At 42.1% G+C, this 16939-nt stretch overlaps 1 protein-coding gene across 3 annotated transcripts in view; it reads right to left on the reverse strand.

Moving 5' to 3' along the window:
• Positions 1-1141: 1141 nt before the first annotated feature.
• LOC120728693 (sorbin and SH3 domain-containing protein 2-like) overlaps positions 1142-16939 on the reverse strand; it is a 51125-nt gene continuing 35327 nt past the window's right edge. For 2 of the 3 annotated variants that reach the window (XM_040023755.1, XM_040023756.1), the window contains 14 exons: positions 15853-15909; positions 14989-15038; positions 13948-14123; positions 10155-10231; positions 9824-9921; positions 9323-9437; positions 9084-9212; positions 8301-8495; positions 6616-7656; positions 5389-5850; positions 4840-4923; positions 4484-4521; positions 4169-4275; positions 1142-2739 (listed from right to left, as the gene is read on the reverse strand). In XM_040023755.1, the coding sequence (XP_039879689.1) occupies positions 2678-2739; positions 4169-4275; positions 4484-4521; positions 4840-4923; positions 5389-5850; positions 6616-7656; positions 8301-8495; positions 9084-9212; positions 9323-9437; positions 9824-9921; positions 10155-10231; positions 13948-14123; positions 14989-15038; positions 15853-15909 (2691 nt within the window). In that variant the 3' untranslated portion in view covers positions 1142-2677. The remainder of the gene's footprint in view (positions 2740-4168; positions 4276-4483; positions 4522-4839; positions 4924-5388; positions 5851-6615; positions 7657-8300; positions 8496-9083; positions 9213-9322; positions 9438-9823; positions 9922-10154; positions 10232-13947; positions 14124-14988; positions 15039-15852; positions 15910-16939) is intronic. The other variant, XM_040023757.1, reaches the window with a different exon arrangement.

The following is a 16939-nucleotide window of genomic DNA, read 5'->3' on the forward strand; positions in this document are numbered from 1 at the left end:
ACGTTGTAGCAGTTTACTGTCACCAGGGGGCAGTGTCCATAACAATCGGTCTGTTGGTCCTCTAGCTTAGTGTCTACTGAGAATAGGGCTGAAGTAATCATAGACAAAGACCTTCTTAGTAGTGAAGTGAAACCAAGTGTTAAAAACGGTTTAAACGGTTGTTCTCTGCAGGTGCTTCCTTTGCTTTTCGTGCTGCTCTTTTGATGTTTTATGTTTTAATGAAGGGGGAAAAACCCTTCATGCTGAATTCTGACGTCACTCGTTTTCGTATTCCAGCCCACATTTCTATCAATCAGCTTTCAACCTATGCTTAATGTGAGCACCTAAGAACATCTGTGTAGGTTGTATACCCAGAACTTTTCGCTCTGTTCAGTCAAATACCGATGCAAACCGCTTTGCAGTTTTTAAATTCTGCTTGACGTCAAAAGTGAACATTAATTCATTGTTTTAGACTCGCGTGTGTCCTGTGACCTTCTGGTAGGAGAGGATTTATGCCGGGGATTTCTAGATTCCTGCCTATGGCACCTGAGATTTTCATTTCAGGTGGATGACATAATCTTTTTCTGTTGAGCTGAAAGAAAAAAAAATGTTGGAATATTTGATCTACCAGCTGGATTTTATTAGCAATACAGCCCCTTAAAATCATCCAACAAGTCCTACAAGAAATACTCAGGTCCAAGAGTGTGCATTGAGTTCAATAATAACATGAATAACATAAGATTTACACTTTCATACACGTATAAACATATCAGCAAATTCATCTCCTTGCTTCGAATTTGTTCTTACGCTCGTATCAAAGGCAGACAGAGGGCCTAACGTTTAAACACTGAACACTTTGTATGTTCTCTGCACACTTTCATACACTTTCTAAACTACATATGCATAAATTATTCTTTTTGTTTTTGCATCACAGGTTTACATATACATGGCTATTAAATTAGTGAGCTGGATTTAAGGCAGCGATCACCAACTCTACTCGGTCTACCTACAGTAAATTCACTTTAAATACCCCACCAACGTAAAAACGACGAACTGGAGCAAAGAAAATCCTACGAGCCCGGCTACACGAGACGTTCTCAGAAGAATGCGGGTTAGCACCACTGATGATGCGAAATGGAAAGAAAGAGGAAACCAAACGTGATGGTGGATGAGAAAAAGCCGACTTTATAAAGCAAGTGGATGTTGGCCATTTTACAGCTCACATACAAAAACAAAAAAGGCTTACAAAAACACGACACGCTCACACTCGCACACAGTGAACTCACGCCGGCTGAAATGGTGAATGACAGAGAGTGACGTCAAGGACAGTGAATGATAAAATATTTTAAGGTGCTTTTACATCGTTTTGTTGTCAGTGTCCATTCTTTGTGAAGAAAACAAAACAGAGATCAGTTACTGAGAACGACACGCTAAGATGGAAATTGCCAATCATTTCACAACAGTACACACATGAGTAATGACACACTACCCACTCACTCTGACAACAGCTATAAAAGATCCAACAGCAGTTCTGTGATTTCCAAAGGTTTTCAAAATTCCCGTCCTGTATCTGACTTAAATAAATTCATCATAAAACAACAGTAAGTTCTTTTTAGCCCATTAACCATTGTGTTTTTGCTTTTCTGTAATCACTCAGAACCTGGACTTTGAATAATGATGACCATAAAATAACAATCATTCAAATGTAAGTTAGGTACTGTTAAAATATGCTTAAAAAAATCCCAAAAAAACAATGTGGTGCTCCGTTCTTTCTAAAAATCATCGTATAACACAGTGAGACCAGCCTTCGTCTTCTAATAAATATAATACCTAAAAAAGGTCAGTAACCTTTCTGCATACACTTTCAACACACTCCTCTCCCCCGAAGCCAGGCGCAGTCAAAATGACCTCTGCTGTGTAAAATCTGAAGTGAGGTTAAAAAAAGAAACCAAAGAGATTGTTTGTGATCAAGTTCAGTAAAAGTGCTTCAATTCTAACGTGAAAATAACTGAACAGCAACAACGTGTTTACTAATCTGGAGCTAAGTCTGTGATAGTGTTTTTCTTCACGTCTGCAGTATTTAAACTTATTGTTCATTTTATTAAATAACATCCCCCAAAGTAAAACAAAAAAACATTTGCTGAACCATCCTTTTACCTGGCATGATGATGCAACACGTTGGCTCCTAATTTGCCAAAACACATCTGGCCTCCTGACACAATACTGCTTTCCTTTAACACTCTCTGCACTAAATCTTTGTGGAGACATCTGTAAATAAACACTGAAGTTAACTATAAGTGATTTAAATTTTGAGTTACTGGAGAAAAAAAGGTATTCTCGGTGATCGTAATGTCCTTAAACAACTGAAACAGAAAGGAAAGCATCACTGCAGATATACTTCCGTTATTGTCAAAAGTCAAAGGTCACTGGGTGCAGCACAAATCTTCGGTTCTCCATAATAGAAAAATAAGGGTAAAAAGATAAGTTTAAAAAATGCGTTATTACTTTATAGAAGTCTTCCATTAAAGATGGCTAGTTAGAGCTAAGTATTTTGTCTGTGTGAAGCTGACAAGCCACACACATACACGCAAACACAAACGTGTGCTGCAGGTCTTTGTTGATGTCCTGCGGGTGCTGTGCTGAGGAGGGCGATGAACGGGTCATAGAAAGGGGCGGGGTCGGCGGGAGTTTGGAATCATTATAGCTGCTTCACGTAGTTTCCTGGGAAGGTTCCAAACAACTTGCTCCTTCGAGAGGTCCCTTCACAAACACAGAACAATGAAAGGAAACTGTCAGGGCTGAAACATGACTATGGCACAAATGTCAGCTGTATTCTAGAAATCTGCCAACTGTGGAGATTCAGAACTACACCAACATTTAAGCAGGTTTCATTTTTGAAAAACAAAGAAATGACCATTAATCTGTGCTCAGCTGTGAGGGATATGGTTGTTTTGTCTTCTCCCACAGTCAGTGCTGAAGCCACACTGACATCTAGTGGTGTGTCTAGTTTTTCTACATTTTTACGCTTTAGTTTTCCTCTATTTTTTTAGAAGGTTTTAGGTCGTGTTTGTCTTTACACCCTGACTTTAGACATTAAATTAAGGAGGGGGTAAAAGTTGGTGTTCCCAAATCACATTAATTTCATGGTGTGACACAACAGCACAGAGTGAGACTAAATGAGATTTTCTCTACAATTTCACCATTCGGTCCATTGTAACTGACTAAACCTTTAACTCATACATTAGTAATGGTTAAAAAGCTAGAAACCAGCACAAACACAACAGGAAAAAATAACAAACAAAAGCACAAAATGCACTGTATAAAGTGTAAAAGTTCCTTGAGGTAAATTCTGTGATTTTTGTGAGTATCTATAAAATTATATCGATTTTTTTGATATATACAGTGGTGGACAGAGTTATCAAATTCCTAATTTAACTGAAAGTAGTTCAGCACTTTATTGGAGTCATTATCAAGTTAAACATTGACTGTATTTATTTTCTGCATTCTTCCTGCTTATTCAGCCAGTGCGCTCATTTCTGCTTCATTTATTATGACAATTATCTACGTCTTGCTGGTACTTCCTTAATTCTTTGTGCCACAGATTGAACAAAGTGCTGTGGAAACATTCCTCAGAGATTTCAATCCACATTGGCACAATGACATCAACAACCTGCATGCTACAGCAGAAATCATTTTTTCAATCTTCTGATGTCCAATTTTTCTGAGCCCATGTAAATGGTAGCATCGGTTTCCTGTTTTTAGTTCACAGGAGTGGGTCCCTGTATGGTCTCCTGCTGCTCTTTGTATTCAGAGATGCTCTTCTGCATAACTTGATTATAATGAGTGGTTATTTTAGTTACTGCTGCCCTCCTATTAGTTGGAAACAGTCTGGCCATTTTCTATTTTTCAGGCTGTTCTGCAGAGATGGTTATTTGGGAAAATCCTGTAAATTTTCATCAGGTCCTCCTGATCATTACTACATGCCTAAATTCATTGAGATGCTGCCATGTGACTGGATGATTAGATTTTATACATTTATAGAAGAGGCAGGCAAGTGTAACAATATAATTCTACCACTTTATACACTTATATAGTGATAAACTCACTTTTAGTTCATCATGTGTTTGGCTCAATGCGTTTTGTATTTCTATCTCTATTACTTTTGTTGGCTGATGTCTGTTCATCTTACCAACAAACCAGCCATCATCGCACTTCTCCATCACATCAACGACGTCTCCCTCCCGCAGCTCCAGCTCATCCTCATTGCGAGGCATGTAGTTGTACAGCGCCTGGTACCTGGGTTGGAAAAGATTTGATTTTTATTCTTTGGCAAGTATTTCTTCACTGTTAAGTACAGCTAATTTAAACTGGATGGGTGCAGTTGTTTTGATTACAGTTAATGCCACACACACCACCACGCACACACACACACACACACACACGCACGCACGCACCTTTTAAAGCACAGAGAAAAAGCAATTCAAAAAAAAATCATACTACTTACGGGTCTCCTCCACCGTGGAGTGCATCCTGTACTGACCGCTGAGTTTTAGAGACAAAGGGAGAAACACAAATGATTAACACAAATTTGTGTTTTGCCATTTGTGGAGCTTTTGTTTAGTGTTTGAGGGGAAAAGATTTTAGCAAGTTTTTTTGCTCTAAGATACTTTTGATTTTTATCTTCTCACAAAGTGAAATTATAAATCATCATATGACAAAAGAACAAAAAGAAATGAACCAAAAAAAGCATACTGTAGCACGTTATCAGTCATGAATGATATGGTTATTCCCAACATCTCCCTCCTGCACAGAGACAGGAGTGCACTATGAGCATGGTTGAATGAAGACATGCCCCCCTACCCTTCGACCTCTAACGGGTGACAGATAGGACCTCCGGGACAAGATGGGGCTACGAGGGGGTTTACCACCAACAATTGGATCCTGCTTAACAGGCAGAAAGACCAGAAGCAACACACCTATAATCTTTAACAGTAACCAACAGCAACCTCGACTCTGAGCTCTGCACACAGACAGAGAGTCTAAAGACATGCTGTAAAACATCATCAACATGCTGATGCCAATAAAAAGCCTCCTAATCACAACACAGTACAGTTACAGCTCACAACTCTATTAACAGTTATTCAAGCATGTATTCTGCTGCCCCTAAAATCATCAGCTGGGTACTTACATGTTAATATAATGAGAATTAGTGCCTGAAACTAACAGTACTGCTTGCATTGCATCTATAAATCTGATTATAAATTGTAATTAATCTTTGATATATATAACCAATCAGTTACTTCTCAATTCAGTTCACGTCTTAGTAGTTAGAGAAATACACTATTATGAGAGTTCTTATCATCCTCATCACCACAAATCAACGGCATACTCGTTACATGCCAGCTTTACCTTCACCTTAGGCGACCTACGTCCTTGATGTGGTACAGTTGGGGCAGTGGGGGGACAGCGCTGAGTGGAGGGTGGAGGGGCAATGTTAGCGGGAGGAAGGGGAAAATTTGGCTCTGAGATGGGACATGTCGTGACCGGACTAGAAAGAAAAGGAGAGCTTGAGGGGTGAGAGACAGACCGCTGAGAGGGATCGTCTGGAGGGAAGTGGAGGGGAGGTGGTGAGACAGATGGAGAAACTGGAGGCAGCAGTGACGTTGTGAGCTGAGGAAGGGACGGAGGACGAGGGGAGGCATGGTCACAGGAAGGGACGATACTACGATTGTGCTGCTGTTGTGTGTGGGAGAAAGAGGATGAAGGGCAAGCAGAGGAAAAAGAAGTGGGAAGCAGGGAGGTCACAGGGGGTGGTATGGAGGGGGAGGAGGGACCAGTGTGGGGAAACTGAGTAGATGGAGACACTTCAGCCTACGGGGTAAAGACACACATTTGAATACTCAAGTGTAATCACGGGATGAGCTGTTCTGTTTGTGATTTACTAAACCCCAGACGGGACATGGAGGAAAGTAAAATATATTAAAAAAAACAACAAAAACAATCCTGTGATAAGTATCCTAATTAACAAAAATATATCCACTAGTTTCCACTGAGTATGAGATGTTTCCAAAAAATCTTGTGATCAGTGTTGAATGGAAATAAGAACAAGTCTATAATGCGCCCTAGACTAGACTAGACTAGATAATAATAATAAAAATAATGTATTATTTTTTAAATCAGATGCCAAAAATAACACAATTTAAAAAAAAAAAACTGGAAAGAGAACTCAAGTGCCTCTTGAACACTAAATACCCCCCCCCAAAAAAATAACAAACAAAAAAAACAAAAAAAAACCCTGGGTGTACTGCACCTACAGGAGCTGCTCGGCCATGGAGACCAATGCCAAGAAGCTCCTGGTGAACAGTTTCTATGCTGATGTTAATGCCAGAAGAGTTTTGGAGCTCTGCAGTTAATGAGTCAGCATAGTGCTAGCGACTTATACGCACTATGCGCCTCAGCATTTTGCAGTCGCGCAGCAGGAGATGGGAGAAAACAAAACAAAACGACGATGGGACACACTTGCTAATTTTGGCGGGGAATGATATCATACAGTATATTAACTTAATTCCTCAATGTCCCTTCTAAGGCCCTATAGCATTTCCAAACTCAACAGATGTAGTGCACACCATGCTGTACCTGTGGGCTGTGCATCTGATTTAAAACTCTAACATCCTGCTCTTTCTCACTTCTAGCTTCATCGTCTTCTTCAATGAACAACTCAGTGTATTCCTTTGCTTGTACTGACGGTGGTCTATGTGAGTCAAAACGTTGCCCATTCACATTTTTTGACTGCTCTCCCCACGAAACACATAGGGGCTCCATTGTTACAGGCTTGTGAAGCTGCACCGCTAACTGAAAGCTGCCTGTCGAGTTGCTTGCAGGAGCGACCGCTGGGGGCTTTACGTCCGACTGATGGGATTCTTCCGCTTTTAATGGGAAGGGCCTGCTTTGGGACTTTTTGGTCAGCTTAGCTGCTGAAGAATCTACTGGAGATGATCTCAAAACATCACCATCATCTGTGCTGCTGGAACCATCCAAAAACATGCACAACAGCTCATCATAAGGGTCTTTGACTTGCAGTTTAGTGTCCGGGGTTTCCCTGCTTTTGTTTACTCGTACTGTGGATTTGTGCTCTTGTGCAGGAGGTGTGGCTGATTTTATCGGCTCTGACAAAACCTCAGGCGTAGTAATTCCTAAGTTTGAGTCTTCCTCAGTGATATGTAGTCCTCTGCCACAGTTATATTGAAATGAAGAGTCAGGCAGTGGAGAGGTTAATGAGAAATGGGGGTCTGAAGGAGGAGGAGTAGGGGGGGAGATGGGTGAGACAGCTGTGGTGTGACCTAAACTGAGGTTTGCCTCTTTAAAAGTGGGCGTTCTGGAAAATTCTTTGCAGGCTGTGGTTGCTAGGGATGACAAGGTGAAACTTTTTTGTGGCTGTGCAGATGAGAGTGCTTTGGGCTCTTGAGCCTTTAGGAGAGATGCAAGGTCAGAGGGGAGAGGAGGCGGTGTGGGCGGCAGAGGGGTGTTCGTGAGGGAGCGAGCTTGAGTGGATGCTGACGGCTCCACTGTGAGGGACAGCCACTCGGTGGTGATGGCTTGCAGGTCAAGGCTTCTCAAAGAGGGGTGAGGGGAAGGGGGTTTGTGGGTGGTGGGTGGTGGAGGTGGATGATAGAAAGGCTCCATGAAAATAAAGCAAAAAAAGAAGGAACAGTGGGTGATTTATGAAACTAGAACAGAGACGTGCTGTGTGTTTTTATGTACGTTTTGACTCTTCAAGGTAGAACAGAAGACTTACTGTAGTTAAAGTATTCACTAATTACTAGACTACCGTTACACCAGAGGGAGGTTTTGGATCTTTATTTTCTTTTTATTTGGGGTGCAAGTTGATAACCAACAGCTTTTTTTAAGATGAAGAAATACCCCCCAAAATCACATCTTAATGAATTTATGAAGCCCCTGAAAGAGATGCATTATTTACATTATTGCACTGCCGTACAGTCAAGTAAAGTTTATTTATAGAGCGCATTTGAAAATAAACAGTGTCCTCTGTAATAAACTTTGACTGTACATACATCCCATACAACTGTGAGGAAAACTGCATAAAACAGGAAATAAAGAGACCAGCTTCACACAAACACGTGATTTTAAACAGTAACAATGTAATTTAACAATAATTAGGCTCTGATTACTTATAACTTTGATAAAATAAATAATAAAAGCCAAGTTCAAGTATAACTTAATCACTATCTTCAAGGCACAAATCTGATCTGAAGTTGCTCTTGACGAGGCTTGACGAGTAAGCAGGCTCTAGACTCTCTTACCTTGACGGGTGTGGAGCTTGGTGTCCTGTTGCTGGGGTAACCATGTGGATCTATGTGATGGGCGGAGCTTTTGGATGGAGATCGCTTGACAAGGTCAACGTAGGACACAGGAAAGATCCCCTGTTTGGTTGTGTCTGGGATCTTCCCCTCATACCAATTCTGATCCACCTGCCTTATCACAATCACTCTCTCACCCTGCACACATCAGACACACCAACAACACACAAACAAGGCACTTAGCTGCAAATCGGGAACGGTGGAATGAACAGGACCCCACAGCAGGTCCTCTCACACTTACTTAAACCACAATGTGGCTTTTTTCCCCATGTCATTTTACATCATTTTGTCCCACTCTTCTTAACGGCGTTGCTTCAGTTCTTTGTCATCAATTTATGCACATATCATTATGCACTTTCTTGCTTTTGACTCAATCATTGTAACACATCGATTCTTTTCTTTTTCAGCCTTTATGTTATAAATTTGCTGCTGTGCTTGAGATCATTGTCCTGTTGCATGGCTCAGTTTTGGCCTAGCTTTAGGCCTCAAATCTGATATGAATAGAGGAATTTATACAATATGTCTGCTTTATCAAACTGCATTAGATTAGAAGTTCCTTCCTATGGAACAGAGAATACCGGGAATTTAGTTCTTCAGAGGACTGCATTTTTTTCTTTTACTACAATTTAGTAACATCTTTACCTTTAGATATAACTGCAAAAGCCAGCACTTCAAATATTTAAATCAATGACAAAAACATTATAAACATGCTTTAAGTTGAAATACCTTTCTCAGTGACAGCTCCACGTTAGTATCAGCGTTAAAGTTGTAGCGGGCCACTGCCTCTCCAATCTCTCTGACATGTGCTGGAGGAGGAGGACGGATTGGCTGCTGCTTCTCTGAAGACGGCATCTTCTGTAAATGTGTGAAAAATGGTGTAAACCTGTATGCGTGTCATGTTGGAGGAGATGCATATTCAAATACAACCAAGCCATATTCAGACCAGAAATCAGCAGCCGACTTACCTCTACATATGCTATAGGGAATATTCCCACTCGCCCACGGTGCTCTCCTTCATACCAGTTGTTATCTATCTGCCTGATGATGTTCACTGCATCACCCTTTTTAAATGTCAGCTCCCTGTAACACAGTTTTATGAGTGAAGGGCCTCTGCATGCATCTTTCATCTACTGCATGGACATAACATAGCAGCTGAACAAGACACGGCAACTTCTGCAGCACGAGCATCGGTGACAGAATGTCAGCCAGGAAAGCAAAATAATATAAGTAATAAGAGCAAAATAATAAGAGACAGCAATGCAGAAAGCAGCTTTATTCATGCATACATCTAAAAGAAAAAACCTCCATCAGATTATGGTGGTAAGGCGTTATACTGGTATACATGAAAGCAATATTACAACTACAAAATGTAAATAAAGGACATTGAGTTTGCGGACGTGCAGTTAGATGTCTGCGTTCTTAGACTCGGCTCTCTCACGCGTGCACTCTAAGCTTGTTGTACTCACTTGCTCGTTTGTGCCTTAAAATCATAAATGGCTCTTGCAGGTTGTTTCTGATGGAGGAGAGAGAACAGAATAAGTTGTGTCATCTGTTTATGGGAGACCTAAAAGAGTGGAGTGAGAGAAAGAAAGCCCACAAGCATTACCAGGTATATGAAACACGTATGTAACATAATTATTTTGAATTTTTAAGAATGAATATAAATATCAATGTGCTACAGAACTGGGAAATTAAAGACAAAGACGTTACCCTTTTGAGCACATTGATTACATGTTATTTGAGAGAAATGCACCGTGTATAAATGTGTTAAGTGCACCACCAGTTCCAATGTTGTACCTCTCTGTCAGGAGTGGGTCTTCTGTTCTGGGGTGTGTGGCGTCCATCCAGTGTGGAACTCCTGGAGATGTCCTGGTCTGTGATTAGCAGAGACACATGAAAAGGTTCACAGGAGTTACTAAGCGAACATGCCACATCACCTACAATACAAAGTGTGATCTGGGAAACAGTGATGATGCCACTCAAACAGGTAAATGAGGGAATGGAAGCTTGGGTCATAAACAGGTGTGTTTTATTTGTTTTTCATTGGAGAAAACAAGGTGATTGGACAACAGCACAAATAGACACATGCGATGCTACAAAATACCCGGAAAACAAAATGAAACACGGGGAATACAGAGCAAAAAAAAATATGACAAACAACAAAAACGTAGGATCAAAAGGATTACGGGAAAGAAAATGACCTGGTAATAATGCGATAACTATAAATAAATGTTTAAAACAGACAAATGATACAAGAAAAACAAAATGCATTAAAAAAAAAGGAACATTCACAACAATTTACCCCAAACATCAACCTTGTCTCTTAGAAGATATATTTCTTTACAAATAAACTGAAATAACAAATACAGTTTGAAGGAAACTGTAACCAGATTATTATTTCTTACTCTGAACATGAAAGTAGATTTTTTGAACACATTCACTGACAACACATTTAAAACAAAAGTGTTTGATCAATATCCACCTGAAGTAACTACACATCCTGTTCTGTTTTGTGATTTGAGACACAAAACAAGCTTTATCACTGCCTAAACCCAACTATAAATTCAAGTCTATACGTAAACCTCGGCTTCTGGTGAGAGAATTCAATTATTTGTATAGCCAAACTCCAAAATCCAGTTAATGACTCGTTCATTAGGAGCCTAAAAGTAAGGTGTAAAGAAATATTACATCTTTGAGACAGGATTACAGAGCAATATACTGTAAATTCTCAAATATCTGTCTTCCAAAATTGCAGAAAACAAAGCCAGCATTTGAAACAATCCCTCTCCTGTTTCAAACCCTTTTCATCAGTGCTAAAACAGACTTATTATACTTGGACCATGTTATTTGTATCCCTCACTGTACTTTTGTACTATTTCACTGTAATAGTTCAGCTTCTCCACTGTTTTCTTCATCTGTTCATTGAGGATCTGCCAATAAAACTCCACATTCTGTGCAGTGTTAAAGCATTAAAGCAAATTAAAGCAGAAGCACTGTCCTCTTATTTTACTAAAAAGAATAGCAGGAAGCTTCACTCACATTAACTTAACAAAATAAACAAATAGCCAGATTTGTCTTGAGAATTTACAGTAAATGGGTCTTAATCAATGCCATACAATTAAACAGAAAAGCATGGTAATGGAAGTGTCGGCAGATCAATGAGGAGAACTGGGCAACGAGTGCAGACAAAACTGAAAGAGACACTGAGATAAATGTAAGTGGATGTATATGTGCCTTCGTGTATTTATGCTTGTATGCATGCATGTATTTGTTGTGAAACACACTCATGTTAAGTGACTGCTAAGTGTAGTGTGTATCTGAGGTGTTACATGTGTGTTATTTCCACCTGAGTAACAGAGACCATTTCCATTGCCCTGCTCCTCTCCATAATCATTGTTGTTTGAGGTCTCCAACTGTCGTCCATAACAGGCACTGATTGGTGACTGTATCCGTGGTGACTGTAACCGTGGTGTTGAGGGCTCTCCTCTATATGAGGCATACCCAGTGGGGCTACTGTCTGGGTACAACGATGCAGAGGAGTGACCGCCGTGCCAACACCCCCTCCTTCCCCGCAACGAGGAGCTGCGTTCTGGCACATTTGGCAGCAGTTCTGCCAAGATTCTTCTCAGGATGCTATCATCAGGTGCCCGAGGGTTTCTGTGGCCTCTCTCTGCTTGAATGTGCTCATATATGTCTCTCAAGGCTGCATCTAGCGCTTCGTAAATTGCCTGTTTAGACTTGGGTCTGCTACCTCGACCTCCGCCCCCACTGCATCTTCTAGAGGTAGGTGGTGAGCCCTTTTTCCTGCGGAAAGGCACTGGACTGACCAGGAAGGCCAGCTTGGACATCGATTGCTGGGATTGTGAGCTCTGGTTTTGGGAATGGCTGCTGCCGGTCTGCTGTGAAGGTCTCTGGTGCTCCTGTCGCGCGCGTTCCCGCTCATGACGTATCATGGTTGTGAAACGGGTATATGAAGCCGGGCAGCGGCCTTTGCAGGTGCTGATGAGATGGCGGTGTTGGTAGCCTTGGCTCTGGCCAAGACTCTGGTGACCAGGATGATGGTGGTGATGGTGGTGGTGGTGACGGAGGTGGTGGTGATGGTGGTGGAGGGTGGAAGAGCCGTATAGGCTCTCAGAGGAGGTTAGTGAGCAATGGTCAAAGTCACTCTCACTGCAAAATGACGAGCCTTCAACCTGAATGAAGTCACTGAGGTCAGAGGCAACAGCGTCTTGTTCACTGTCAGAATAGTCTGGGTTGGCTTGGGGGCCTTGGAGAACAGGAGGAGCGGGGAAGGACCGTCCACGCCCGGGGTCTGGTCCAACACGAGGCTGTCCCTCAGGGGGGCTACGAGGTCGGTGTAAGTGATCCATGGTTTGAGGTACTGTTCCACTGTTTCCATTGTTGTCTTCTTCCAGTAAAGACTCTATTGAAAAACGGCGTTTTGGATAACTGGGTGTGACACCACCACCACTGCTAGCTCGAGATGATGAGCCACCTGGTGTGGTGGTGCCTGAAGGCACCTCGCCATCACCCAAGTTAGGCATGGATTTGGATTTCTGAATAAGACGCTCATATTCAGAAATGCGGTTTGGCACCATATCACGTGGCACTTCCACACCCCAGGAGGGTGTCCAAGGAGAGAGGCGATGCCGAAGCAGATGAGGCTGACGCTCTAGATCCAGTATGCGAGCACGGACCGACCGGATGACTTCAGATGGAATTAGCTGAGCTCTGTCGATCTGGTGCATCTTTCGATAGAGCTGGAGAAAGCCCGGCGAGTCGTGTGCTCGTCGTCGATGGAGACGGGGTAATGAACGAGTAGATGATGATACTGTGGAGAGATTTCCATCGCATACCAGTGACCCAGCACTCTCTGAGCGGGTAGCATTTCGTCCACCCGAGCTAGAACGCCCATCGTTGAGTAGGTCATCACAACTGCGTGACTTTAGCTTGGCAGGAGAAGCTGGCGCTTCCTCTGCACTGCTCCACGTCTCAGCATTCTGGCGTTTTGTCTGCCAGCTGTTCTTACAACAGACAGACTGTTTGGAGGAAGAGCTGCCATCTTGGCTGCCATCCTCATTTGAATTGAGAGGGTCAGATGGGACTGGGGGAACAAAGGGCTGCTGATAAGGACCTGGAGAGGTCAAACTGTTTGAATACATGCTGCATGCGTCCCCACCTTTTAGATGTCCAATAGAGAGCAGCGTGGTGAGAGAGAAGAAGGAGGAAAGCAAGTTAAGAAATAATACCCAGCAAAACAGTAGAAGAGCTGGGGAGAGGGAGAATAAACAGGAGAGACGAATGGATGGAAAAAACAGATGACTTGATGTTCTTCCACCAATCAGTGAACTTTAAGGTTTATACCAGAAAGGCATCATATTGCAAAAAACCCAACAAAATCATATAAGCACAGTTCACATGCACGTGTTGGGAAAAGAAGGGAAAACAAACACAACCTGACCTAGGGTGAGCCTTTGGTGGCTAAACAGTAATGGTAACTTTCTTCTGGCTTTGCCAAACAGCAAAATACAAAAAAATATCTCTTTTCATGAAAAAGTGAAAGAAGCTGCATCTGTGAAAGCGTGGCTACCTTTGGCTCTGGAGGGTGAGGATGGTGAGGAACGAATGACGGGTTTCTTTAAGCTGCTGCTGGGTCTGTAGGCATCCACTGGTTTAGGGGAAGTTGCAGCTCGGCTCTGAGATGGAGCATTCACTTGGGAGCTTGACGGCTCAGACTTCCTTCTCTTCCTGTAGTCACTGGCAGCACTACAATAAAGAACGGGCCAAACAGTCAGTGAATCCAGTTTGCAGAAGGTGAATACAGACACTATAAATCTCCTGTGGGAGCACTGTTTATTTACCAAAGTCATGAGTAGTTGAATTGACAACAGGCAAAAAATAAATGAATTAAAAGTAACCCAGTAGTTTTAAGAAATAACCTCTTTTGTAAGAAATGATGCTACTGACAAAAGGAGATGTTGAATTTACATAGAATACTTTATAGGTTTTATATATTGAGAGAATGTTAAAATCACTATGATCAATATGAAAACCTTGAATACATTTCCAGTATATCTAAGATCATCGTACAAAGTACCAGATTATACTTAAATCCAAAAACAAAACAAAGGGAATAAAGTAACTTGAGTTTTAAATGTTAAAAATCCAAGGGGGCTTTCTATTCAGGACAGTTAAATAAATGACCCGGCCTATTCATCACATCCCCGCTCTGCCCTCTCTCTTCACAGAGTATAATGCATCTGAATAAGCAGGCCATTGATGAAAGGGAGTGGGATGAGGGGAGGAACGGGGGTTGAGGGAAGGACAGGAGGTGAAGAGCAGCATCAATAGGTTTGCTGGGTTCATTTATTCTGGCTCAGCTCGTGAAAAAAAAAAACAAAAAAAAAACGAGGCAAAGCGCCCTACCATCAGTGACAAAAGCAAAATTAAGACTTCACAAGTCGTCATTTACTGCACACGCACGGGATGTTTGTGCGAGCGACAATGTGAGAAAGACCTTAGTTTTTCTACTGAGCTGAATCACAACAAGGACAGCTGCTGGTGAAAGGATGGGGGAGGGGGAAGAGGGGATGAGGGTGATGCAGAGGAAAATAAAAGAAGCAGCAGTTACCTTGCAGGTCTCTCTGGAGCCTTGTCAGCAGGAGTGATGTGGAGGGATGTCTGGAATAGGGCAGACAACAAAAGAGAAAAGTGAGCCCCGCAGGAACAAAGACTTGAGGCAGAGCAGCTTACAATACACAGCCTGCATGCGGTTGTTGCTGTGCCACACTCAAAACACTCCCCCAGCGTAAGGCGCAATGGATGCTGGTTCCACATGGCACACCTGACCAAGAAGAGGCCCTGCTGGTGCACACATACCGAAGACAAATTTCTGGTCTCTGTCGTGCTGCTCTGAAGGATGATGGAAAAGGTGATGCACTGAAGGGTGTTATGGAGGTTCAGCTCAGGGGGGCAAATGTTACCCTGCAAAAACTGGCATGGATCAGCTGGAATGGGTCTTAGTGGTATAGAGTGTTCAACGCTGATGACAAAAGTAGGGAAATCAACAGCATCGATTGCAATCACATTTATACTGGGATAAATGTGTGATTACCCTATGATGACTTGGGTAGGTGCAAGTCCTCAACCCCCATGATCATGAACTAGACTGAATTGGATTGAGAAAAATGATGGATGGACACTTATGTCTGAAGCATCTATTGGTTTTCTCAAGTTTTGAGCTCATACTGTAATGTTACCAAAGGCTGATAAAAAAGAATGACATGAACCAGCACTTCAAAGCTTCAAATGTTCAACAGCCTTCACAAAACAACCCACTCAAATTTTAGTAAATGGCTAGCATTTTAATTTAAACTCACAGTACATTCATTTTTAGCAGTCGTATCTTAAATATGTCTTAGCAATCGAGATCCTGATTGCTGTGTTAGAAATAGTACAATTAACACTACTGGAACACTTGTGAATGTGAGATTACCTCAATGCGCTGGCGAGCGGAGATGTCTGGATTATAATCCAGCCGTTTTTTAGGAGGCTTGAGCCCCAAGCAGCAGCAGTGAGCAGGAAGGGGAGGAGAAGAGGAGGAGGAATAAGAAGGTGAAGATGGAGGAGGTGAAGGAGGAGAAGCGGTGGTGACATCATGGGGGGGAAACAAAAAAAAAAAAAACATGTGGAGAGAGTGACACCTGTTAGAGAACCTGAGTAACCACAGACAACCACAGCACATGTGATTTGCTTGTATCAGACACGTGTGCACTTACTCCAACACACTGACACACACCTACATATATCTATTCATCACACACGTTCTTTGATATACACTTTCTAATGTATTCTATTTATTAGTTTTTTCCCTTAAACTGCAGATTGTCGAGGCTAAAACAACGCAGGCCTACTACACCAGCCTATAAACCACACCAACACACGCAACTGTGCCTATTTACCACACACACATGCAGAGTGTAAGAACAAGCTGTAAGCAAAAAGCAAAGTGAAGCACAAGCTGCGACACGGTGTTTATTTGAGAGTGCAAGGACTTGCACAATCAAATGCTGTGACGTATCGCCTCAATCGAAAACTGAACACAGTGTGTGGTTCTGACCGTGGCCGTATCAGTCAGATAAAATGTCTACACTCTAAGGGCTTATTGAGTGATGTGAAACAGTGAAAACATTGCAGGTAGAAATCTCACAAAACAGCTAAACATGACTGTGAGAAGACAGAAAGTCATGCCAGATCTGAATGTGAAATTTTCACCTGAACATTTCGAATAAGCCCAGCAAGTCAACACCTGATGTCATGCGCTGGCATGGACAGAGGCATGTCCATGTGACACTTTGTAAATCAGACAGGTTGTGGGTAATTTGATCCCACATTTATGACTAGAGGCGATCTCTGCCTCAAGTCACTATGACATTATTACCACTTACATCCATCAGAGGGCACTAAAGCATTTAGCTTCAAAGTATGCAGAGAGTTCCCTCATAGTACTGCAAGGATCAAATGAATAAACAGGGTATGTAAAGGCAGATTGACAAATAAATACTGCCATGTACAGTACTACG

Source organism: Simochromis diagramma, unplaced genomic scaffold (genome assembly GCF_900408965.1).
Source record: "Simochromis diagramma unplaced genomic scaffold, fSimDia1.1 OVJJ01000302.1, whole genome shotgun sequence".
Classification (NCBI taxonomy): Eukaryota; Metazoa; Chordata; class Actinopteri; order Cichliformes; family Cichlidae; genus Simochromis; species Simochromis diagramma.